The sequence below is a fragment of the Cyrtonyx montezumae genome, unplaced genomic scaffold, assembly GCF_038088225.1.
Source record: "Cyrtonyx montezumae isolate F1298 unplaced genomic scaffold, pur_monq_1.0 scaffold_41, whole genome shotgun sequence".
Classification (NCBI taxonomy): domain Eukaryota; kingdom Metazoa; phylum Chordata; class Aves; order Galliformes; family Odontophoridae; genus Cyrtonyx; species Cyrtonyx montezumae.
Genome location: NW_027072047.1, coordinates 1453012 through 1479016, shown reverse-complemented (window position 1 = coordinate 1479016; position 26005 = coordinate 1453012). Strand labels below are relative to the sequence as shown.

Below are 26005 nucleotides of genomic sequence, written 5' to 3'. Positions count from 1 at the left end.
CCCGAAGAGACTTAGGACGGACCCTGAGGCCTGCTTGCTGCCATCTCCCATCCCCCGCGGTGACCAGACTGGTTCCTGAGATCAACGGACCTACTACGAACCTCGCTGGATCCACGGTGGTGATTATATCGCTCTTGCTTTCTGCCAAGTCTCCTTGCTTTTCATCTCTTTTCTATCTCCCACCTTCCCTTCCCCATATCCCTAAGCAACTAGTATTTGTAATAAACTGGTTGGGCTAACATTTGACCCGCTGTGTCTTAATCTCGCCATCGGGTATACATATACATATAAAGACCCTCCTTTATATTGGAGTGTGACACCAGTCCTCGTGAGGACCTGGATGTGCTCACCCAGCCGTGAGTCCTTCAGGACAGCACCCAAGGGGGGAATGGGGCTGAGGGCTGCACCTTGGAACGCTCGCTCAACTCGGTACCATTGAGACAGTCAGTGAGGATAACCTGAAGCTGATATGCTGAAAGAACTCATAATGGCTGTCCTTAAATGTTTCCGTTGGTCCCCTGAAGCACAAATACTGACTAGATCTACTATCTGTGCCTAGAACTTCTTCAGACACTCATGCTGCTGGGGTGGCTGAAAGCTCAGAGCACTAACCCCTCCTAAAAATTGCTGCTCGGCAGGGAGATGGAGTCCTCACTGCTGTGGATGCCATCCCTTGAGCTCCCTCCCCCATGGGCAGGATGCACAAAGGCTTTGTGGAGCTGCTCCAACACCAGTGCCTGATGCACAGAGGGCACGCTTTGAGTTGCTGAGAGCATCAAGCATGCTGCTGTTCCCACCGGGAAGAAAAGTGAAAGCATTAGGTTGTGACTTCTGCTGGAATTCCATGCAGGCCTCCAGCTCAGCTGGAAGTGTGATAAGCAGCCGGGCACTCTCTGAGCCACTACTTCATGAGAGCTAGGAGTGCCAGAAACCACAGCCTTTTCCAGTCATTCCCTTTGGGCATGTGCCTGGTGCTCTGCAGGCACTTTCCATGCTGGGAGCAGACAGGGGGAAGGAACCCAGCAGAGGAAATGGTGCCCTGGACCTAGAGGCTTCGTAGCAGGGTACGCATGGTGTCACCATCCCCAGGGCCCTCTGGATAGGCTGGTGGGACTGCTCACGTGGGCTGTGTTCACACTGCAAATGTTCCAGCCATCCGGAGAGCAGGGAGGGCCCATCCCACAGTAAGCAGCTGCCACGTGCACCCACTGAGTCATGGCAGGGCCTGGAGGATGGCAGCTCTGAGGTTCACGAGGTGAGGGGCTGCTGTCTGCCATGGCCCCTGCTCATGTCCCAGCCCTCTGGGGCAGCACATTCCCCCCAGAACCACAGCACTGCACAGAGCCCTCTGTATTCTCCGGGGATGAAAGGCTGTAATTTGGGCACCCTTCCTGCTCTGTGTCTGGACTTCCACCAACTTGGTATGGATGCAAGGAAGAAAATCCTCAACAAGTTCTCTCCCACCCTCCAGCAAACAGAGTGAAGAGGCAGGGCCCGCAACCGTCCTGCTTCACACCAGCACTCCGATCGCAGCCTTCCTAACGGCCATGCAGAACAGCACCCTGACCCCAACCCTCCCAATGGGCACTCAGAGCTGTACCCCCCTTCTTACCCTCCTCAAAGTCCCATAGTGCAGCACCCTAGTCCCATCCCTGCCAAAAGCCATACAAACCAGCACCCCATTCCCCATCCCTCCCAATGACCACCCAGAGCAGTACCCTACATCTTACCCTCCCAACTACCATGAAGAGCAGCACCCCGCTTCTCTCTTCCCCCCCACAGTGCTACCCATAGCAGCACCCCACTTCCCAATCTTCCCAGTGCCCACCCAGAGCAGCACCCCACTCCCAACCCCCACACACTGCCAAGAGCAGCACACCGATCCCATCCCTCCCCATGGCCCTGCTGATCAGCTCCCCATTTCCCATCCTTCCTCCCAATGCTCCCCCCAAGATCACCACCCCACTTCCCACTGCCCCCAACGCTCCCACCTGCCAGACCCACGCCCGCAGCGCAGCGCACCGCCCTCCTCCCCTCCCTCTTCCCCCGCACCCCCCCCCCCCTCGCTCCCGCACCCCCCACTCCCAGCTCCACGAGCCGCTTCGAGCCCCCGCGCCGCACTACCCCTCGCGTCCCCATCCCGCACCCCGTGGCCGGGCGGGGCCGCTCCGCGAGGGGGCGGCCGGTGCCCGGCGCGGCGCTGTCCGGGGGCGGCAAGGCCCCTCCATCTTTGCGCTCCCCGCCCGCCTCCCTCCCTGCCTGCTTCCCTCCCTCCCTCTCTTCTTCCCTCCCTCCTTCCGTCCGTCGTCATTGTCTGCGAGCGGCGGCGGCGCGGCGCTTATAAGGCGGCGGGCATTGCCCGGATGTGAGCGGCTCGCGATGTGTGTTCCTGGGAAGCGTGCCATGAGCCGTGTGTCCGCGGGGGAGGCCGCGGGGCTGAGGAGGAGAGCGCTGTAAACTTGGAGCGACTTTGGGACTGTGGGTGTCGTGGTGCTGCTTTTATTTTTATTTTTTAATTATTGTTATTGTTGTTGTTATTAATTTTTTTCTTAATTTTGAGGCGGTCCCAGAGAGCCGCCCGCGCGCAGCGCAGCGCGGCGCGCACCGTGTGTGTAAAAAACAATAGGGGAAAAGTTCTCGGGCTGATTTCCGTGCCGATCTTTTTCGTCATTCCCCATTCGCCACCATTTTTATTTTTTATTTATTTCGCATTATTTTTTATCACCGTTACACTTATTTTTTTCATTTTTACTATTTTACTGTGCGTTTGTGTTGCTTTTTTATTACTTTTATTTATTATTCTTCCTACTAGTACTATTAGCACTCAACTTTTCGCTTTATTTTTACGCCTTTTCCCCTATTCGGGTGGCCCCGGAGGAGCACTTCGGTGGCCGTGTAACATAATAAAGCACTTTGGGCGGAAGATTTCATTTTGTAATTTTTTTTTTTTTCAAAATATTTTTTTTCTTCCCTCCCCCTCACCCCCCCCTCCCCACCCCTCCTTGGAATATAGTGAACATAATTGTGGCCATTTAAGGTAAAGTTGCAATTTGCTCGTGCGCTTTTTTTTAATTTTTTTTTAATTATTATTTTTTATTTTTATTATTTTATTTTTGGTTTTTAGGACGACCGATCCCCAATGCGTCGCCGACCCCCGACGCGCGTGCATTGCGCCGTGCGCGGAGCGGCCCCCGCGTGCGGCTGCACAATGAGCCCCGCGCCCTCCCGCAAAGGAGGAAGTTTTGCTGGGCCGAAACCGTGCAAAAAACGTGCAATAAAGTGCCGGGGGAAGGAGGGGAGGGGAGGGAGAAGGATGAGGATGGGGGGAGCGGGAGGCAGGTGGGGGGGGGAGGTTCTGCGAAAAAACGTGCAAGTAATGTGCAATAAAGTGCTTGGGGGGGGGGGGGGGGGGTGGGATGTGTAAAGTTTGCAGCGGAAATGCAAAGCGTCGTTCAGTGAGCCGGGGGTGGAGGAGCGCGGGGGGGGGTGTGTGTGGGGGGGGGGTCACATATACAAATACAAAAAAAATTAAAAACAACAACCAAAAAAAAGAAAAAACCCACCCAGGATAATAGAAGGGGAAAGGGGAGTGGAGGATGGAAGGGGGGAAAATATTGTTCCTCTTGGCAAAGCGTCCGCGTCACGTGTGTGTGTGTGCAGCCTGCCCTCCGCGCTGTGCCATGTGGATGTGCGCGAGATGGGGGAATTCGGACGCGGGCTCCGGGCGGGCGCGCGGCGCGGGCGGCGCTCGGCGGCTCCATGAGCGCGGTACGGAGGCGGCGCGGCCCCGCTCGGCCCCACGGCGCGGCGCGGTGGGTACGGCGCGGTGCGGTGCGGGGCGCGGCACGGGGCTCCTTCCCTCGGCCTCCTTCCCTTCCCGCCTCCCCTCCCCCCCGTCCCTCCCCCCCTGGGGCTCTCGGGCCGGGCCCTCCGCGCTCGGTGGGTGCCGCGGTCAACCCCCCCCCCGCCCCCCCCTTTCCCCTGCCGTTCCCGGCGGCGCTCGTTGTGAACCGGGGGCTCGCTGGCAGCGCGCTGTCTCGGCGCCCCTCCACTTCTCTTTCTTTCTCCTTTTTTATTTAATTCACGTTTCGCATCTTGCATCGCATTTTTGCGGGGTTTTTTTGGGTGTTTTTTTTTTTTTTTCGGCTTGTTTGCTCGCTCCGTTCCTTCCCCGCCTTTTCAGCGCCGCTTTGCGCAGAAGAAGGAGAAAAGGGAGGAAAAAAAAAAAGTTGGAGCCGTGCGGCCGGAGTTGCGCTACGGGCTGCTGGGGAACCTCCTGTTGCACAGCGATGCTCGGGCAGCAGCCAGCCGCCGCCTCTCCTCCTCCGTGGCTCTGAGTGGATGTGCCCGGCTCTCTGGAACCGCACCACCGCTTTTTGTTGTTGCTTTGCTGCCCCTCCATCTTTTTTCCCTCCCTTCTCTCCCCCCCCCCCCAGCCCTCCCCTCAGTCCCCCCCTCCCCCCATATCCGGACCTCCCGACCCCACTGTGCTGCTTCCCGCGGGCTCGGGACCGGCTTTCTGATTGCGGTTGTTTCCATGTTTCTAGGTTTGTGTGATTTTGCTAAAATGCATCACCAACAGCGAATGGCTGCCTTAGGGACGGACAAAGAACTGAGTGATTTACTGGATTTCAGTGCGGTAAGAAACAACGGTGGAAATTAACAACAGCTGTAAAAAAAAAAAATAGCTTCTAGCTGATCTGTTAAACCAAAAAAAAAAAAAAAAAATCCTCCCCCCCCCAAAAAAAACCAAACAAAAAAAAAAACAACCCGAACCCAAAACGAAGTGCAATCGGAGCGCACTTGGTAATTTTTAATCGGCAGCTGCAGCCACGGTAAATACCTTTCTGCCTAAAAAAAAAGAAAAAAAAAGAGAGCAGACCCGAGTTTGGGGTTTTTTCTCCGCTGTGATGGGAAACACGGCGCTGCGCGCGGTTCTCGGAGCGCCTCGGATGCCGAAAATGATTTTGCCCGAGAAGAGACGCCCCGAAACGCGAGCGTTTCTCATCGTCGCTGCCCGGCGCCGACCTCCGGCACTTGGCCGTGTGCTTCCCATCGCACGGCACCGCCGCTGCGGGAACTAATCGCTGCCTGATCAGAGTTCCCGATATTCCGCTTTCGGTTCTTCCCTTGCTTCGGTTTTCTTTCTTTTTTTTTTTTTTTTTTGGTTTTTTTTTTTTTTTTTTTTCCGGCACGTGGGAAGCGCGAGGAAATCCGCGACCGCCGCAGCTGAAAGTTTTCCCCGGCAGCTTTACCCCGAGCTCGGGGGCTCCTGCCCGGCCCAGCGAGCCCCCCCCCCCTACCCCCCCACTCCCTCCTCCCCCCCTCCTTCTACCGGCCCTTCCTTCCCCCCCGCCGCCCGTCCCTCCCTTCCAGCGCTCGTCCCCTCTTCCCCGCAGGGGCCGCGGGTTGGCCGCGGGATGCGCGCGTGGGGCTGAGCGCGGCTCCTCCTCGCCGGGGCTGCGGCCGCGGCTCCGCTCGGCGCTCCGGAGGGATGGCTGTGGGAAGTTGGGCCGGGAAGCGCAGCCCGAGGCAGCCTGGCAGCCCCGTCGTCGCTCGGTGCGCTTTTTCCATTTGTTCCCTGGCTTTTTGCAGGCTCTGACTCAGGGAAGGTGCGTGTTGTTACCCACCAGACACGTCGAGGAAGAGAGAAACCAATTAGGGTCGAAATAAATGCAAGCGAGAGAGAGGGTGAGAGAGAGAGGGAGAGGGAGCGGCGCGCTCAGACTGCGCTCCTCTTAGAGACGGAATGAGGATTTAGGGCAGGTGGCACTTCGCACGGTCATTATTTGGGCACGCGGATGACAGGCGAACCCTGAAGCGGGCTGCGGATGGACGCTGCTACCTTTATGGCCAAGGTTTTGCCAAACAAACTTTTTTTCGCCTTCCTCAACCGGCGACGAGAGAGGGGAGGAGGGGGGGGAGTTGGGGGGGAGCGTGGCCGGCGTGGGGCTGCGGTGCATCTTCCCGGGGTACTGCGGGGGGTGCGGGGCTGGGGGCACGGCGCTGGGGCTGTCCCCAGGGCTGGCAGAGTCTGCGGTGGAGGAACTTTTGGCTGACGGCGCTTTTCCCGTAGTAATGGCTCTGTGTCGCTTTCCTGTTGTTTTCTTTCTTTTAGATGTTTTCACCTCCTGTGAGCAGTGGCAAAAATGGACCAACTTCCTTGGCGAGTGGACATTTCACTGGCTCAAGTACGTACCGGTTTTGTTCAGCGCGCGGCTGCAACACTCCCTGTTATTTATCCATGGGCATTACCTTTGTTGTGGTTGCGGTAATCTCTTCTGGGGCGCAGATCCGTTCCGACTCGAGCGGAATTCTCCCTGTTATTGCTCTTAGTGTTGCTGTGGCTATTTCCACGAGGCATTTTCGCAGTGTTTCCCCTGATTTATGATTTTTTTGAGTCACTGCTCTGTGCTGTTGCTCGAGGTGAAGCTGGTTTAAGGCTTTTTGTTACCATTTTTTTTAACTCAGCCTGGAGGATTTTTATTTACAGTTTTATATTTGAGGAGTGAGAACCAAAGCATCTTGCATGGGAATTAATTGAGTAAATAAGGACGGCTGCCGGAATTAAGTGATGAATGGGGCGCGCAGCCGAGCCCGGCACCGGGCTCTGGAGGTGCGGCGCTCCCTGTATGGGAGAAGGGCATATTTTTTTGGCTGGATTGAGATCTATGGGTGTAAAGCAGGGCGTTTTCTTTCCAAATACACGTCCGCTTCTGACTAGCCCCTGACGCTGCCCAGGGTCTGTTTGTGCGCGCGGTGGTTCGGCTGCTGCCGGGCTCCGTGGGCAACTTCTGGCGTGCCATAAAGCGGGAGTCCCGCTGGATGACAAAAGAAAGAGTGGAGTTGGTTGTGGCAGAACATATGTGTGCAATAATTGCCTGGCAAGTGTGGTTTTATATGGGGGCTTTTATATGCCTGACAGATCAGAGGTAGAAGGAGCGAACGCGCCACCGAGGCGCTGGGGATTTGCTTGCTGTGCTCCAAAGTTGGGCAGAGCTGTGTGCGGTGTGGGGCAGGACGCAGCCCCATCCCCGCTGGGAGCTGCGGTACAGTGCGGTGCGGTGCAGTGCAGCACGGCCGTGCACGGCAGTGAATGTGGGGGGAGCGCAGCGCTGCTCTCCGTCAGATGGTGGATTTGGACAGGTCCCTGCTGCGCAGCGCCCGTGGATATCCAGACAGGAACGCGTCGCCGTGTGCAGCTCCGTGCCTGGTGTTGGCAGATTGCGCTCCGTTAAAGGAACCTCTTCTGTGCGCTCTTCAGAACCGTTTTTATTAAAGGCGCTGATGCTTTAATTAACTTTTTATTTCCGTAGGAAGACTTAGGAATCTGACAGGAGTCTGCAGGGTACATGTGTAAGATGCCGTACCGAATGCCACCTGCAATTATTGAGGGTTCGTTGTACGCGTCTCACTCTGCTCAGACTTGCAGAATGCCATGCTTTGTGTTTGCACATTTGGTTCTGTTACGGGCGCAGTGACTTTGAGAATGGCGTTGTTAGGTCTGAATAACTTTCCAAACACATTTTGCCTAATATTTCACAGGCTGAGCATTTTAATCCCATTTTTTGTCACTTTCTGAATTATACGATTTAAATACCCGATTTAAGCAAATGTATAATACGCTCTTTATTTGTTTCCATTGGAGGGAAGTGCAAAGTATTTGTGGCAAATCGATTTGCCATGCTTACGTAGCAGCCAGTGCAGCGACAACACTCGGTCTACCAGCAATTAACTGGGCAGCGGTACTGCAAAATGCACCACAGACCTCATCTGGGAGGGCATTCCGATCAGAAATAACGCAGCCAAGCAGATCTGAGCGGCAAGACAGGCAGAGGGTCTGCTGCTGCCACTGCTGCCTTCTCTGAGCCTGAGAGCATTCGGGTAACCTTGGCGCATCCTTTAGCGGGTACAAAGGATGTGTGAAGGCGGTAATGCTAAGGTAGGGCCCATCCCAGGCAGCAGCTGGGCTCTCTGGCAGCGCCGTGCCGTGTGCGTGCCCGAGCAGCCTGCTGGCACAGGGGGAGTGCCCCCGCTCAGCAGCGCAGCACAGAGACGTGCTCTGTTTGTTGGCACGCCGCTCGCACAAAGATATGTGGCGCAGGGTACGCTCTGGAGAAGGGAAAACCAGCTCGAATTCGCTGCTCAGTGTGAGACGTGGAGCCGAGTAGCGAGCGAGTGGCTGTTTTCAAAAAGTTGTTGGTGTGCATGGCCGGATGGGCACTCACTGCGGCTGCAGAGCCTTGTGCTGTGCTGGCAGTGGGCTGGGTGCTGGGAAGCACTGCGGATGCTTCTTGCAGCTGAGCGGAGCCAGGGGGATGTGGGGTCGCACGGGAGCGCTCAGCGACCTTCCCGTGGGGCTCTGTGGAAGGGTTAAAGGGAGCCTTGCAAAGGACGTGTGGATGCAGGTCGTTGCTCTGGGTGTGTGTCCTGCGAACGCGGCTGGCATGCGGCACGTTCTTCCTCCTGGACTGCTGCCCTCCTGCAGCCTGAGCTTCCCGTAGTGCTCCGCTCCCAGCACTCACATCTGCTGTGAGGGGGAACCAGGAGCATCGTTCTTCTGCACTGAGCTGAAGCTTCCTTGATTAAAACAAAAAAAAAAAGGAAAAAAAAAAGACCCCCAAAAAAAGTAATCCCAAGCGGTGAAGTGAAACTGACTGCAGTTTGGGCAGCGTGGTCGTATTTCATGCTTAAAGTCACCCCGATGGCTTTTTTACTCATCTGATAGGTGATGCTTCATTGTGATTTGTAACGTGTGAATGGGAATAGGGCTGCATTTTAATCTTTAATTCCACAAACATGGCTTCTTACTGTGGTGAGAAAGGAATGTAACCTGAGCCACAGCCGTGACATTCCCGTGGAGCGTTTCTCACATGAAAGGCTTTTGTCAGCCCGGCGAAGGGCCGTGAGGTTCTGTTTGATGTTCGCAGGTGTTCAGCAGAGAGCGCTGAACGGTTGGGCCGTGCCGGCCCAGGGACACCGCCCGTGCCGGGGGGGCTGCTGAGGGCTGCAGTGCTGTCAGAGGGAACTGCCCCGGAGTTAGTGCTGGTTTGTATGGTCTGTGTGAGGTGCCCTAATAGCTGCAGCTCATGCTGAGCGCTGCGTGCCCTGTGGACGAAGCAGGGTGTCCCGCTGCTGCTGCCGCTGTTAGGACATTGCTGAGATGAAATCCACTGGGCTGAAATTTTTTGGCACAGCTCAGCTTCCGCGGTGCAGACGTTCATCATACGCTCGGTGTGAGCCGTCACAGAGCATCCGTGTGGCAGTCAGCTGCTGCCGGGCTTCCAGAATGCATTCTGAAGCCGATTTTCGGCTGTTGCGGTACTGGGAGATTTGCCTGCTCTGTCATGTCGGCCATATTTCGCTTATTGGACCATTAATGGAAGCCTACACCTCCCCACAGGACTCCTTTCCCATTCCCTCCATGTATGATGCCGTGTTATACCCAAGTTTCGGGGCACCCGCTGCACACTGTGCAACTCAGTGTATGTTTGGTCACTGTGTGTGTGTAGGAGCGGCCCTGGAGTGCCCGAATACTGCGGATGTGCCCCTGGTGCCGCTTACAAAGCCCTCCTGGCACAGACGGCACCGTGTGGCTGCCGCAGCGTAAAGGCTTTAACGACCCGCTTTTAATTTCGCCCTTAGTTTGATTAAGGCTTGCCCAGCACCGCAGTAACAGTGATCACAAATTAATATGGCCCTCAATGGCGGTATGGTGGATCCCGCTTGGTTTTGAAGGCCTTTCTTTTGAGTTTGTTTGTTTTTTTGTTTTACATGTTGTGTAAAATTGATGGCAGAATATGGTAACGAAGCGGCGTTATTTAAGCCCAGCTCATTTTTCTGGGCTGTGGCTTTGGGGTGGGATGCATCATTTAACCATGATCAACTCTGTATCACGACTGACTCTGTGTGACCTTCATTGGAAATGTGGTGTTTAAGTGTGGATCGCTCAGCCCGGGCACACGCACAGGTCCCCACTGTCAGCAGGAGCGGTGTGTTGCGGCTTTTGGAGGAGTGCTTTCATCTTCTGGGCGCCATTTTGGGACCGCCATCAAAGATGAGCAAAGAGAAAGGGATTTCAAGCTTACGGATCGGTTCCTTTTAACGGGGAAGGAGAAGCAGCGCAGGGATGCGGCGGTGGCGGTTCTGCGTGTGGCTGAAGGATGGTTGTGTTTGGTACCGTGCCAGAACCCCAACTGTGGCCTCGCGGATGCTGCGCGTGTGCTGCAGGGTGTAGCCGGGGTACACAAAGACAGCCGCTTCCATGCTGCCCACCCCCCCCTCCCCGTCCTCTAATTGTGATTAAGGAGAGGAATGCTCTCAGCCTCTTGGCTCCGGGTGCTCGGGGGCTCCAGGCGAGCGGGCAGGATGGGAGCATGCCGCAGGGCTCGGCCTGGCACCGCCGTGCCTACGTGCTGGACTAAACGTTCAGTTAAGGATGGGAGAGGTTGTCCAGCATCGCCAAGTCTGCCTAGGGAAGCCAAGCGCTGTAGGGGAGATGTTCCTTTCATTTGTGTCCGAACCTGAGCACATCCCACAGGGACGTCCTGGGGCACAGCCCTGCCGGGCGGCCACCTTCATTCCGAAGCTGGAAGTTCAGCTCTCACTTTGATGACTGAAAAATGGAGACGTTATCCCCTCTCCCCTCTGAGAAAAGGCTGCAGTGGATGGCAGAGGGTCAGAGCCCACATCCACAAAAGGGCCACTTGGGTGCGGCTGCTGCAGCCCTTTTCAAAATACTTTTTGTCATCACCGCTGTCTGTCTATCTGGCCAAGGCTCCCGAACACACTTGAGTAATTTAGCAGTGCATATGTTGGCCGTGTGAGACATGGGACAGCTCAGGGGCCGGGCACGGCCTACTGTCACCTGGAAGAGACACTGCCACGTGCCGCAGCCGTACGGCTGCAGGTGCGGATGGCACCGGGGATGGCACAGCAGACCGAAGCCCTCCATGCAGGAGGTACACGTGAGGGACAGGGAGCTGCACTCTGCCTGGGGCTGGGAGATGCTCAGGATAGGTGCGGAGATAAAGGGCAGCGGCGAGCACGGGGTGCAGGTTGGCTTCTTCCCATCACATCTGTGCTCCCAATACTCGCAGACGCGCGCGGGCTGTCGTCACAGGCAGGAGCGGCTTCTATTGACTGAATTCCCCAGGAACGTGAAGGAGGCGTAAAGAATCGCCGTCCTGATATGCGGCTCCTGAATGCCGGCTCTCACGTTGCTGTCTTTCACCGCTCCCATTTATTTTTTTGGGGCCAGTGCTGCAGAAGGAATGTGGCTTATTTATTTATTTATTTGTAATTAATTTTTGTTCGTTCGTTTTTTTATTTTTTTATTTTTTTAATTTTAATTTTTTTTTAAGTTTCAGTTGTTAATGATTTTCTTTCTCTCACCGCCACCACCTCTTCCCCCCCCCCCAACACACACACACACACCGTTAATTGCACTACTGATGAATGGAGAAATCTCTCTGATGTTTGGTTTATCTCGAGAAGGTTTAAAATGCAGATGCTCCGAGCACCGGCACTTAAACCTTGCCCGACGCTTTTTGAGCAGATCAGCACATAACCCCTCCCCTGCAGTTGTAGCGAGGGGGTCACTTAAATAACAGGCCGACAGCCGAGTCACATACATGTGTGCCATAGAACCGTGCCTTGAGAGTTGATGCTGCCCATTGCTCGGGTCTCTTCAGTGCACAGCCTCATGCAGCGCTAAGGGCTGTCCTGTAAACAGTTTTGTTTCGGGTTTGAAATGATTCCCTTTTTGTTTTCTTTCATCCGCTGCAATAAACAAAGCCGTTCTGTGAGCTTCGCAGATCAGACGTTCACTCCTGATGGTAAACTCCTGTTTTGTGTCTGGGAAGCGGTGTGAGGAGCAGAGCCGGTGGCTGCGGTGGGTTGGGGCTGGCTTCTGCCAGGCACTGAGGACCCTGCCCCACCGTTTTCCACGTTGAACAGTACTGCAGAGGTGGACGCAGTCGCAGTGTGGCTGAAAAGGGACAGAAATCATCTGTTCCAGAAGTGGAAATAATTCCTGATAATTTGTGAATCCGCGGCTGTCTATTGTTGCGGAGCCTATAAAGCTGTCTGTAGGCTACCCGCAGAGTTCCTCTGGTCCCTCAGAAGGCAGAAGGGGTAAGGGCAGTGTCAGCGAGGCCCTGGAGCCATTTAAGTTGATGACATTTACCCTGTGCTGCTGTTGGCAGGGCAGAAGCCTCCACCACGCTTCCTGAGCTGCTGTCCCATCCTGCAGACAGCACTGCTGCTATGACTGAGGTGCTCTTTTCCATCGTACTCTGGGGGACATGGAGTGGGATCCAGCCCAGCACCCTCACTGCCTGTCGCTGCTTCCCACAGCTTCCTGGACTTGCAGCTCCATGGCCAGGCTGCAGTGTAGCGGCCCTGCCAGGGACGAGCCTGGCTCTGGTGGTTATGCTTAGGTCCATATTTGGGTGTGGTGGTGCTGCGACAAGCCTGGCTCTGGTTGTTATGCCCAGGTTCATATTTGTGCCTCTTTGTGATGCCCAGGTCCATATTTAGCTCTCATGGTGCTGCTCAGGGACAAGCCTGGCGCTGGTGGTTTACATCCAGGTCTGTACTTGGGTCTGATGGTTATGCCCAGGTGCGTATTTGGGTCTGGTGGTGTTGCCCAGGTCCATATTTGGGTCTGGTGGTTATGCCTGGGTCTGTACTTGGGTCTGATGGTGCTACCCAGGGACAAGCCTGGCTCTGGTGGTTGCACCCAGGTCTGTATTTGGGTCTGGTGGTGCTGCCCACCTCTGTGGTTGGTGCTGGTGGTTGCACCCAGGTCCATGCTTGGGGCTGGTGGTCATGCCCACGTCTGTATTTGGCTCTGGTGGTTATACCTAGGTCCATATGTGGGTCTGTTTTTGCTGCCCAGGGACAAGCCTGGCTCTGTGTCCAGCGCTCAGAGCTGTGCCCACAGGAGGAGAAGCAGTGGCAGTGCTGCCAAGTGGTGGTACCGCTCTTTGAGCCCAGTGTGTGTGGCAGTGGCTTTATGGCTTTATAGTGCGGTCTTGTGACTGTGGGGAAGCAGCTCCTGCGAGGTGTGGAGCGCTGCTGCCGGTTCCCGCTGTATTTCAGGATGGCTCTTGGGAGTGGTGACAATTCCAAGCTGCGACCCATTGCAGTCTGCTGGGTATGATCTGTTTTGGATGCAGTGCTTCACAGGTGCTGCCGTATTTGTGGCGAATTCGCCCAGTCCCCGTGAGCCGATGTGTGCAGTGCCGTGCATCTGTTCCCCCGGGGAAGGGGCCATGTCTGCTGTGCTCCTGCCCCTCTCCACAGCGGTTGTGCCCGTGGGCACTCAGCGCCGCTGAGGATCTTTTCAGGCCCTTTCAGGGCCTTTTCTAAGGGTTCCAGCAAAGTTGACTTAAAAAAAAAAACAAAAACACACACACACAAAAAAAAAAAACCTCTTTTGCGGTTTACATTCATTGTGAAGTGAGCTGTACGGTCAATGGGGTAATTTTAAGGGTCCGGAAATGTGGGAAGAAAACAAACACAAAAGGGCAGTGGCAGAATTAACTCATGTGTGTGATGCTTGGGGGAGACGGGTACCGCGTCCTTTTTGCTGCGTGCCGTGCAGAGGTCCGAGTGCTGCGTGGATGCTTTCCCTGGGTAAATCTGCCTTGTTCTGCAGATTGGGGTGCATCAGATTAGCGCGGCACGGTGCTCTTTTCCCTCTGGCCGTGCGCGTAAATAGGACGGACCCGTTTGATAAATAACCCGTGCAAAGGTTTAGCTGCATTAAAACCAGCCAAATACAGCTCCTGATCCCGTATCAGCGCTGTAATTGAATCTCGGGGGTTCTGGCGCTGCTCATAAAGCGTCTGAGTCGTCCTGTGCCCCGTGACGTCAGCCCGAAGCCCTGATTGAGTGATGTCTGCCGTGCGGGAGCACCTGCCGGTGCCACCGGGATGAAGCGGCCATCAGCGTTTCCACTCCATACGCGGCGACGAGCTGGGGATGCGGCTCTGTACGTGGCCACAGAGCCTTCATCCCGGCAGCAAATGACACAGCACCACTCCTCGCTGTTGTGCTGTGTGCTCCGGTAGCTGTGGCTCTGAGATCCGTCGGGGCTGAGCTACCGCTGTATGGTGTTGTTTCGGAGTTCCTCTGAGCTCTGTGTGTGTAATTATTGGGCAGCCCTGAAAGTTGCAGCGAGTACTCAGTGCCCTGGTACTGCGCTGGGAAGAAGCGCTCCCTTATCCTTATCCTGAGCTGCTTTTGGTGTAGTAACTGCTTTCCTGCTGCAGAGATCTGTGGGGAGAACAGCAGCAAGGCCCATTGCAGGAGCTGCAAGGTGTCAGCTGCTGTTGGGCCCCAGACCTGCGAGCCCATCCCATGCCATCCCATCCCAATCATTTCGCTTGGGTCAGCTCTGGTCCTGTGGGGCCTCACTGAGAGGCGCTGTGTGTCTCTGTGTGTCTCTATGGGTTGCTATGGGTTCCTATGGGTCCCTATGTCTCTCTATGGTCTGTCTCTATGGGTCTGTATGGGTTGCTGTGGGTCACCTATAGGTTGCTATGGGTGACACAGTGGGTCCCTATGAGTCCCAATGGATCTTTATTGGTCACTAACAGTCCTAAAAGTCTCTATTGTGGCTATGGGTCACACTATGGGTCCCTGTGTGTCCCTGTGGGTCTTCATGGGTCGCTGTGGGTCTCACTTAGGGAGGATTAATCACGTGCACTGGTAAAAGTTGTGGATGAGTTGCTGGAGGCGAACTCCAGGGACAGGGACCCTATGAGTTCCTGTGAGTCCCAGTGGATCTCTATGGGTCTCTATGGATCTCTGTGGTCTGTCTCTGTGGATCTGCATGGGTTGCTATTGGTAATGCTGTGGATCACTGTGAGCCACACTATGGGTCCCAGTAAGTCCCTGCAGTTCACAGAGGATCTCTATGGGTCACTTGGGGTCAAATGTCACAAATTAGGGTTAGAGGTCAATTCTCAAGGTCAAAGGTCAATTTGGGGTCAGAGGTCAAGTATCGTGGTCGAAGGTCACAATTTAGGCTCAATTTGGTGTTAGGATTCAGGACTAAGTTAGGATTACGGTTATGGTCAGGGTTAGGGTTAAGGTTCAGATTAGGGCCTTGGTCTGGGTTAGTGTTACAGTTAGGTTTAGGGTTAAAGTTAGGGTTAAGGTTAGGGGCTTGGTTAGGATTGGGGTTAGGATTACGGTTAAGACAATGGGATGATATCCATTGGATTCTGGATGGATTTTGGGGACTTGAATGGCGTTCCTAAGCCCATCTAGGTCAACAGGACGACATCCGTTGGATAATTATTGCAATTAAGCCTAATGAACTCTTTTGTCCCTAGGTGTAGAAGACAGAACGAGCTCAGGGTCCTGGGGAAACGCGGGACATCCGAGTCCGTCCAGGGTGAGTACATCTCATGTTTATCATTTTTGACTTCTTTTTTTTCCTTTTTTTTTCCTTTTTAGGTCCTCTTTTTCCGTTTTTCCTTTCCTATTTTTCTTTTTTTTCCATTTTATTTCCTTCCTTTTTTTCCTTTTTTACTTTCTTTTTTTTCCTTTTTCTTTCCATCTTATTGCCTTCCTTTTTTCCTACCTTTTTTTCCTGTTTTCATCTTTTTTCCTTTTTTCTTTTTCCTTTTTTTCTTGTTTCCTATTTTCCTTTTTTCCTTTTATCCTTTTTTTCTATTTTTTCCTTCACTTTTTTCTTTCTTCCTTTTATTCCTTTTTTCCTTCAATTTTTTCCTTTTTCTTTCCTTTTTCTTTTTCCTTCCATTTTTTCCTTTTCTTTCGTTCTTTCCCCTCCTTTTTTCCTTTTTTTTATTCCTTTTTTCCTTCCTTTTCCTTCTTTTTTGCCTTTTTTCCCTTCATTTTTTCCTTTTTTCTATTTTTTCATTTTTCCTTCCCTTTTGTCTTTTTCTTTTATTTCTTTTTTTCTTCCTTATTTTTCCTTCTTTTTTCCTTACTTTTTTCCTTTTCATTCAATTTTTTCCTTTTTCCTTTTTTCTTCCTTTTTTCCCTTTTTGCTTGCCTTTTCTCCTTCCTTTTTTTTTCTTCCTTTTTTCCCCTTTTCAGTTTTTTCCTTTTTCTTACTTTCTGTTTTCCCTTTATTTTGGTTTCCAATTTTTCCTTTCTTCTTTACCTTTTTTCCTCTTTCCTTCCTTTTATTCCTCTTTTCCTTTCATTTTTCCTGTCCTTTTCCTTTTGTTTTCCTCTATTCCATCCCTTTTTTCCTTTCTTTCTTTCCTTTTTTCTCTCCTTCCTTCTTTCCTCCTTTCTTTTTTTCCCTTTTTTCCCTTCTTCCTTTTTTCCCTTCCTTTTTTTTTTCCCAATCCTTCCTTTCTTCCCCCTTCCTTCCTTCCTTCCTTCCTTCCTTCCTTTTTTCCCCTTCCTTCCCTTTTTCTCCCATTCCTTACTTTTTTTCTCCTTTTTATGAAGGAAGGAAAGAGGGAAGGGGGGGAGGGAGGAAGAAGGGGAGGAAGGGAGGGACTGGAAAGAACTTTAAGAGTTGCGTCTCTCCCAATCTGTTGGCAGAGCTACGGAGATGGGCCTCACTATGACCCCGCGGGCGGGCGTGACCTCAGCTCGCACGACGGCCTCTCACCACCGTTCGTCAGTTCCCGAATACAGAGTAAGGCACCACATTTCCCCCTTTGGATTTGGAAGCGGCAGAACCTCTGAGGAAGGATTGGAGGAAGCTGAGGGGAATAGGGATCATATCGGTCGGACAGTTTTCATGCTGCCATAAGCACGGTTGCACGACACGTTGCGCAGTGGGAGGGAATGGGAGCGTCGGTGATGCATTGGTGGAAGAAATATGGACACACTCCAAGGATGGGGGGGATGGTTTCCGAAAATGTTTCCTGTATAGTATGTGGGCAAAAAGGAAGGGAGGAAGAAAGAGAGAAGTCGGAAAGGAAGGGTGGAAGGGAGAGAGAAAAGGAAGGAGGGAGGGAGGAGAAGGTAGGAAGGAAGGAAGGCAGGAAAGAAGGGAAGGGAAGGGAAGGGAAGGGAAGGGAAGGGAAGGGAAGGGAAGGGAAGGGAAGGGAAGGGAAGGGAAGGGAAGGGAAGGGAAGGGAAGGGAAGGGAAGGGAAGGGAAGGGAAGGGAAGGGAAGGGAATTTATTGAGAGATGATGCAGGCACTGCTAAAAAAAGCAGTGAGATTTTTGCGTCAGTGTTCACAAAAGAGGATGGGGAACAGATGCCGGAATCACGTCTAGATTTCCCTGGAGGGAGCCAGGAAATATTGAAGGGAATAAGGATTATTCCAGAATGGAGGAGGAAGAGGGGCAGTAAAGAGGGGGAGGGGGAAGAGGCAGTGGAGAGGGAGGAGGAAGAGGGGAAGGGGAGGAAGAGGAGGGGGAGGAGGAAGAAGAAGAGGTGGAGGAACAGGGGAAGGAAGAGAAGGAAAGGGAAGAGGGTGAGGAGGAGGAGTTAGAGGAGGAGAGGGAGGAAGAAGAGGAGGGAGAGGAAGAGGAGGAGGAAGAGGAAGTGGCACCAGTAGGCAGTAGAAGGTCCTCCAGCTGCCACGGGGTGCTAGGTCAGTTCAATACAGGCAATGGTGATGGCAACAGGAAGTCCTCCAGCCCCTGTGGTGCACGAGGTCAGGTCACAAAAGGCAATGGTGATGGCACTAGAGGTCCTCCAGCAACCTTGGGGCATTAGGTCAACACACTGGACGATGTTGACGGCACCCACAGGTTCTCCAGCTGCTGTGGGGTGCTACGTCAGCTCACTTCAGGCAATGGTGACAGCACCAGAGGTCCTCCAGCCCCTGTGGGGCGCTAGGTCAGCTCACCATGGGTGATGGCACCAGGAGGTCCTCCAGCCTTCATGCCCGTTCACCATGGTTCCGAAGATGTCAGGCTCCCCCGGGGTGTGGCGGGGGGGGAAGGAACGGCACAGGGGTTCGCTCACGCGCGACCGTGTGTACGTGTGTGCCAGACTGTGAAATGGTGCGCCGTCGCACGGCTGCGTCGCACCTGGGCCCTTCGCTCATGATGGATCGCTCCGCTCGTGCGTGACGCTCCCATCTGCTCAGCGGCGGTTTCCTTTTCCCCCTTCGGATGAGCGTTTTGCACACGCCCGTGCACGGAGAAGTGTGCAAGGAGGTGAGCGTGCAAAGCTCCATCGTGCGACATAGGGCCGAGCGTGGCCCGCGCCACTGCGGCTCTCACTGCGGCTCTGTAACGGAGCCAATGCTTAATTAAAAGCGCCGACATCATGGCGGTATAATTAAGCGTGGCATTAATTAAGGCGGAATAACGAGTTTGGGGGGGGGTTTTGTGGCTTTTTTTTATTTATTAAGAGAGGAGGGAGGGAGGAGGCACCTAGCTTTGGTTTTGTTTTTTTTCCTTTTTTTTTCATTTTTTTCCTTTTTTCTCCATCTTTTTTCCTATTTTTTCCTTTCTTTTCCTTTTTTTTTGCCTTTTTTTCTTCCTTTTTTGCCTTTTCTTCCCTTTTTTACTTTCTTTTTTCCTTTTTTCATTTTTTAACTTTTTCCTTATTTTCATTCCTTCCTTTCTTCTTTTTTTCTCATTTTTTCCTTTTTCCGTTTCTCCCTTTTTCTTTTTTCCTTTTATTTTCCTTTTTTAACATTTTTCATTTTTTTTCCTTTTCATTTTTTCCTTTTTCCTTTTATCCTTGTTTTCTTTCACTGTTTTGTCCACATTTTTCTGCACTTTTTTCTACTTATTCTTTTTTCTTTTTTTTTTGTTTTTTTTTCCTACTTCTATTGCTTATTTTTTCATTTTCCTTCTTTTTCCCTTTTTTTTCTACTTTCCATTTGCTTTTATTCTGCTTTGTTCTGCTTTTTTCTTTCCCTTTTTTCTCATTTTTCTATTTTTTTCTTTTTTCCTTTTTTTTTTTTTTCCTTTTTTCTTTGCTTTTTTTGCTTTATACTTTTTTTTTGTTTTTACATTTTCGGTTTTTCCTTTCCCCCCTTTTTTTCCCCCTTTTCCTCCCTTTTTTACGCTTTTTCCTTTCCTGCTTTTCCTCCCTGTTTTCCCTTTTATTTCTATATTCTCCCTTTCTTCTTTTTTTCCCTTTTTACCTCCTTTTTCCTTTCCCCCCATTTTTCACTTTTTCCCTTTATTTCCCCTTTTTTTCATTTTTCCCCTTTTTCCCCCTTTTCCCTTTTACTTCCTTTTTTCCTTTTTCCCTTTTTTCCCTTTTCCCCTTTCCCTCCCTTTTGCCCCCGTTATTCTCCCTTTCTTCCCCCCTTTTTTCTCATTTCCCCTTTTCACCCTTTCTTCCCTCCTTCCTCCACCCTTCTTCCCCTTTTCTTCCCCCTTTCTTCCCCTTTTTCTCCCTTTTTTATTCTTTATTCCCGTTTTCCTCCTTTCTTCCTCCTTTCCACCTTTCTTCCCCATTTTCCCCCTTTCTTCCCTCCTTTTTCCCCTTTCTTTCCCCTTTTCCCCCGTTTTCCACCTTTCTTCCCTTTCTTCCACCTTACTTCGCTCTTTTTCCCCTCATTTTCCCCCTTTCTTCCCCCTTTCTTCCCCCTTCTTCTCGTATTCCCCTTTTCTTCCCTTCTTCCCCTTCTTCCTCTGTTCTTACCCCTTTCTTCCTTTTTCCTCTCTTTTTCCCCTTCTTCCTCCTTTCTTCCCCTTCTTCCCCTTCTTCCTCTTTTCTTCCCCCTTATTCTCCTTTTCTTCCCCCTTTCTGCCCCACTTTTCCTCCTTTTTCTTCCCTTTTTCCTCTCTTTTTCCCCCTCTTCCCCCTTTATTTCCCCTTTATTTCCCCTTTCCCCCCCCCCCCAAAAAAAAATCCACTGCTCATCCGACGGCGCTCTCGCCTAATTACGCCCCGGCGAGCTTCCACAGCTGCATCCATCACCAGAAACCATCATAATTAACGACATTCCAACAAAGCCCCGTATGCAAATGAGAACTCATTACCATCCCCATCCCCAGCTCTGATAATGCTTTCGCTGACGAGGTCGTAATTAATGAACATTCACGTTGCGGGCGGGAGATTGGGATCGCTTGCATTCCCAACCGCTGCCAACTTTGGCAAGGGGGGAGAAGCACACGCGCGTGTGCTCGCACACACGCGTGCGCGTGCACTGAAAGCACCAGATGCGCATTAACACTACGGAGCCTTTAACTCTTTCACCTTCCCCCCCATCCGCCCCACCGTCCCCGGCCCCGTGTTGGTGCGAAGGAAAGCGCCGTGCTCTGGTGCCATCCCCGTGCACTCACACTGCTCTGTGCACCACTGTGGAGAACTGCTGTCCTTTTTGGCACAACTGTTACCTTAAGGCTGATGCTGCCCCTTTGTTGGGCTCCGTTGCATGAGGATGTGGCTCTTTGTACCCAAGATGATGGACACGTGGGTTCTGTTGCATGAGTACATGGTTCTTCACAAGAGGGGTTGCACAAGGACGTGGCTCTTCTTTCCAAGATGGTAGTTGCACATGTGGGCTATGTTGCATGAAGATGTGGCTCTTCCTTCCCAAGATGGTGTAAGCACATATGGGCTCTTTCGCACAAGGATATGGCACTTCTACCCAAGATATCAGACACACTCGTGGGCTCCATTGCATGAGGATGTGACTCTTCACAAGATGGGTTGCATGAGGACGTGGCTGTTTCCAGGACTGTGGATGCATACATGGTCTCTGTTTCACAAGGACGTGGATCTTCCTTCCCAAGATGGCGGATGCACGGGCTCCAATGCACAGTGATGTGGCTCTATGCAAGAGGGGTTGCATGAGGACGTGGCTCTTCCTTCCCAAGATGGTGGATGCGCACACATGGGCTCCATTGCATGTGGATAGTGGCTCTTCCTACCTCTGGGAGTCCATCAGTGCGGAGGTCCTAGGCTTCAGTGCAGGATGGATCATACTGCTGAAAGGGATCTGGAGGTCACCATTCATGCTGGATCCAGCAACCCCTATTACTTTGCCCGCTACCTACTGGGCTTTTTTGGGGGGGACTGGGGGGTCTTGAATGTTTTTTCTGTGAGGATTTTTTTGGGTTTTTAGTTTGTTTTTTTTGTGGGGTTTATTTATTTATTTTTAATACCTTTCTTGGGGAGTAGGGATATTTTTGACAGGTTTTTTTTTGAGGGGTGAATTTTTGTTATTGTTTTTTGGGGTGGGAGTTTTTTGGTTTTTTCTCTCTTTTTGTAATTTTATCTGGAAGTTTTGGGGGTGATTTTTTTTGTTTCTTTTTGGCTTTTTTTTTTTTTTTTGCCTTTTTTAATGCTTTGTTTGGGGTTTTCTGGGGTGGGGGCTGGTTTTTTCGTTGTTTTCATTTTTGGTTTTGTTTTCCTAGACTTTTTTGAGGGGATGTTTTGGGTGTACTTTTTTTTTTTGTGGAGTTTTTTTTTTTTTATTTCAGTTCCTTTTTTCATTTTATTGGAGGGATTTTTTGTTCTGTTTTTTTTTTTTTTTCTTTTGGGGCTTTCTTTTTGGTTCTTTGTTTTTTTGGGGGAGATTTTTTGTTTTCTTTTGTGATATATTTAGGGATTTTGTTTTTGTTTTGTATTTTGGGGGGCTGGGGATTTTTTTGGTTATTTTTAGGGGGGATTTTGTTTATTTTTTGGGTTTCTTTTTTTTGGAATGCTTTTAGTGATTTTGCATTTTTTTGAGGGGTGGGTTTTTTGAGTTTTTGGGGTTTTTTTTGAGTGTTCTGTTTTTTCTTGAGTTTATTTGGTGGTGGGTTTTTTGTTTTTGTCATTTTTCTTGGGGTTCTTTGTGTTTTTATGTGTGTTTTTTGTTGTTTTTCTTGTTTGGATCTTTTGGGGTTTTTGTTTGCATTTTTTGTTTTTATTTTTCATTTTTTGTTTTTGTTTTAACCTCTTTTCTGTTGTGCTTTTTTGGGGGGTGTTTTCAGGGGATTTTTGTTTTTTTGGGGGGCGTTTTTTTGGAGCGATTATCTTTTTTTCTTTATCTTGGGAATTTGGGGGGGATATTTTTTTAGTATTTTTGGAGGTGTGCTTTTTGTTTTTATTTCTTTTTTAAAGGTTTTTTTCTGTTTTCTTTGTAGCTTTTGAGGATTTTTTGTGGGGTTTGTTCACTTATTTTTGTTTATTTGTGTTTTTTGGTTTTTGGGTTTTTTTGGGGTGTATTTTTGAAGGTTATGTTTTGGGTGATTTTGGGGCTTTTTTGGGCTTTTTTGTGTTGTTTTTTTTTTTGTTTTTACTGGGGTTTTTTGTCCTTTTTTTCTTCTTCTCTTTTTTTTCTTTTACTTTTTTCTTTTTTTTTTTTCCTGTGGTTTTTTTCCTCTTCTTTTCCCTCTTCTTTCCCCTCCCCCTTTTTTGCTTTTTTTTCCCCATTTTCCCCTTTTTCCATTTCTTTTATTTGGTTCTTTATTTATTTTCCCATATTTTCCTATCTTTCATTTTTTCTTCCATTTCTACTTTCATTTTTTCTTTAAATTTTTCTTCCATTTTTTCCTTCTTTCCTACCTCCTCCCCCACCCCCTTCCCCATCCCCATCCAGTGCTTTTGGGTGTGTGTCTCTTTAAGGGCTCCTGTGGCTCCTCCGTGTTCTGCTGTCACCCCCTGGTGGCAGTAGGGCAACGGTGCGGGCTACGGGGAGTGAGGGGAAAAGCTTTTGGGTGCGTGTCTCTTAAATTGCTCATTGGTTTCCTGTCTCCTCACCGTCCCACTATCGCCCCCTGGTGGCGGTAGGGCAACTACAGGCTACGAGGGAGCTATGGTGCAGAGCTTTTGGATGCATGTCTCTTTAAGGGCTCCTGTGGCTTTTCACTGTTCCGCTGTCACATGCTGGTAGTAGTAGAGCAGCAGTGCAGGCTACAGGGAGCGATGGTGAAAAGCATTTGTGTGTCACTTTAAGGGCTCCTAGGGCTCCTCAGTGTTCCACTATTGCCACCTGGTGGCGGTGGGGCAACAGTACAGGCTACAAGGAGCTATGGTGCGCAGCTTTTGAGCTTTTGGGTGTGTGTCTCTTTAAGGGCTCCTCGGGCTTCTCACTGTCCTGCTCTTGCCCCCTGGTGGTAGTAGGGCAGCAGTGCAGCGTACAGGGAGTGATGGTGAAAAGCTTTTTGGTGTGAGTCACTTTAAAGGCTCCTAGCGTTCCTCACTGTCCCGCTGTCACCCCTTGTTGGCTGTAGGGTGATGGTGGAGGTTACAGGTGATGGCGCTAAGCTGTTGTGTGTGCGTCTCTTTAAGGGCTCCTAAAGCTCCTCACCGTCATGCTGTTGCCCCCTGGTGGCAGTAGGGTGATGGTGTAGGGGACAGCACCGCTGTGGGGCCGTGATGGTGAAATCCAGTGTGCAAAAGGTGTCACTCACATGGCTCTTTGTGCTCTTTGTCCACAGGTAAAGCAGAAAGGGGATCATATGCAGCATACGGGAGGGACTCGAGCTTGCAGGGCTGCCACCAGGTAAGAGAAAGAGAGGGGAGGAAATGGGGGGAAGTGCTGGATGGACACCCTAGAGGAAGGGGATGTGATAAATCCCATGCACAAAAGAGAAGGAAGTGCTGGATTCCATGTAGGGAAGGTAAGGAAGTGCTGGATGCCATGTAGGAAATGGAGAGAAGAGCTGGATTTGCTGTAGAAAAAAAGAGAAATAGGTTCTGGATCCCATGGAGGAAATAGAAGGAAGTGCCGGATCCCATGTAGGCCATGGAAGGAAGTACTGGATCCCACGTAGGCAAGGAAAAAAAGTGCTGGACCCCATGTAGGAGAGGAGGGGAAGTGCTGGATCCCATGTAAGAAATGGAAAGACATGGTGGATCCCATGGAAGAAAGGGAAGGAAGTGCTGGATCCCATGTAGGGAATGGAAGGAAATAGTGGATGCCATGTAGGTGTGAGAAGGAAGTGCCAGATGCCATGTAGGAAAGGTAAGAAAGTGCTGGGTCTAGTGGCAGAAAGAGGAGGAAGTGCTGGATTTTCTGTAGGAAATATGGGAGTTCTGGATCCCATTTAAGAAATAGAAAGAAGCACTGGATCCAGTGTAGAAAAGGGAAGAAAGTGCCATATACCAGGCAGGAAGCAGAAGGAAGTACTTTATCCCAAGTAGGAAAGAGAAGGAAGTTCCTGATCTGCTGTAGGAAATCAGTGTAGGAAATTGAAGGAAGTACTGGATGCTAGGTAGGTAAGAGAAGAAAGTGCTTGATGCCATGTAGTAAAGGGAAGGAAGTGTTGGCTGTAGTGACAGAGCAGGAAGAGCTGGATCCACTGTAGGAAACAGAGGGAAGTGCTGTATCCCATGTTCGGAAGGAAGGAAGTACTGGATCCTAGTAAAGGGAAGAAAGGGATGGATACCAAGTAGGAATGAGGGGAAAATGCTGGATCCCATGTAGGAAATTCAAAGAAGCACTAGATCCCATGTAGGGAATGGAAGGATGTGTTGGATCTGCTGTTGGGAAGGAAAGGAAGTGCTGAGTCCCATGTAGGGAAGGGAGAGAACTGCAGGATCCCATGGAAGAAACGAAAGGAAATGCTGAATTCAGTGTAAGAAATGGCAGGAAGTGGTCAATCTCATGTAGGAAAGAAGTGCTGGATCCAGTGTAAGAAAAAGAAGAGAGGGCTGGATCCCATTTACGGAAGAAATGGAAGTGCTGGATTCACCAAAGGAAATGGAAGGAAGTGCGGGCTCCCATGTAGGAAGAGCCTGGAAGTGTTGAATCAGTATAGGAACGGGAAGTAAGTTCTGGATCCCACGTAGGCAAGGGAAGGAAGTGATGGATACCACGTATAAAAGAGAAGGAAGGGCTGAATCCCATGAAGGAAAGGGAAGTAAGTGTTGGATTTGCTGTAGAAAACAGAAGGAAATGCTGGATCCTATGTAAGAAATTGAAGGAAGTGCAGGATCCCATGGAATAAATGAAAGGAAGTGCAGGATCCCGTGCAGACAAAAGAAGGAAGTGCTGGATCTCATGTAGGGAAGAGAAGGAAGTGCTGGATCATCTGTAGGAAACCGAGTGAAGTGCTGGATCTCATGTAGGAAAGGAGAGGAAAAGCTGGATCCCATGAAGGAAAGGGAAGGAATAGCTGGATCCTATGTAGGAAAGGGAAGGTAGTGTTGGATTCACTGTAGGAAACATAAGGAAGTGTTGGATCACGTGCAGAAAAAAGAAAGAAGTGCCTGATTCACTGTAAGAACAAGAAGAAAGGGATGTATCTCATGTAGGAAACGGAAAGAAGTCCTGGATGCTATGTCGGAAAGAGATGGAAGTGGAGGATCCCATGTGGGAAAGGGAAGGAAGTGCTGGATCTAGTGTCAGATAGATAAGGAAATGTTGGATCTGCTGTTGGCAAGGAAAGGAAGTACTGGATCCCACGTAGGAAACAGAAGTGCTGGATCCCGTGTAAGAAATGGAAGGAATTGCAGGATCTCATGTAGGAAAGAGAAGGAAGTGCTGGATCCCATGCAGCAAACAGAGGAAATTGTTGGATCCCATGTAGAAAACAGAAGGAAGATTTGGATCCAGTGTAGGGGAGGGAAGGAAGTGCATCCCATGTAGGAATGGGAAGGATGTTCTAGATCCCATGTAGTAAAGAGAAGAAAGTGCTGGATCCCATGTAGGAGACAGAAGGCAGTGCTGAATCCAGAGTAGAAAAGTGAAGGAACAGCTGAATCCCACATAGGAAAAAGAAGAATATGCTGGATCCCATGTAGGCAGGGGAAGGAAGTGCTGAATCTCATTTAGGAAAGAGTAGGAAGTGCTGGATCTAGTGTAGGAAACAGAATGAAGTGCTGAATCTGATGTTGGAAACAGAAGGAAAGGAAGTGCTTTATCCCATGTAGAAAAGAGAAAGATCTGCTGGTCACATGTAGGCATGAGAAGGAGATGCTGGATCCGTGTAGGAAACAGAGGAAGTGGTGGATGCCATGTAGGAAAGGAAATAAAATGCAATGCAACCCAATGCAACCTCTGTAAAATAGTGCAATATAATGCAACCACAGAGCAATGCAATGCAATGCAAACTTTATGCAAAGGAATACAGTGCACTGCAAAGCAAACCCTATGCAATGCAGTGCAGTGCAGTGCAATCCCAGAGCCATGCCAGGCAATGCAACCCT

General features: G+C 50.8%; 1 protein-coding gene across 1 annotated transcript in view; it reads left to right on the top strand.

Annotated features, from left to right (window-relative positions):
* The first annotated feature begins 3554 nt into the window (after positions 1 to 3554).
* Positions 3555 to 26005, top strand: part of TCF4 (transcription factor 4) — a 45163-nt gene continuing 22712 nt past the window's right edge. The window contains exons 1-7 of the mRNA XM_065747119.1: positions 3555 to 3816; positions 4548 to 4639; positions 6119 to 6191; positions 15348 to 15409; positions 16537 to 16633; positions 23293 to 23497; positions 24926 to 24983. Coding sequence (XP_065603191.1) covers positions 3597 to 3816; positions 4548 to 4639; positions 6119 to 6191; positions 15348 to 15409; positions 16537 to 16633; positions 23293 to 23497; positions 24926 to 24983 — 807 coding nt within the window. The 5' untranslated portion in view covers positions 3555 to 3596. The remainder of the gene's footprint in view (positions 3817 to 4547; positions 4640 to 6118; positions 6192 to 15347; positions 15410 to 16536; positions 16634 to 23292; positions 23498 to 24925; positions 24984 to 26005) is intronic.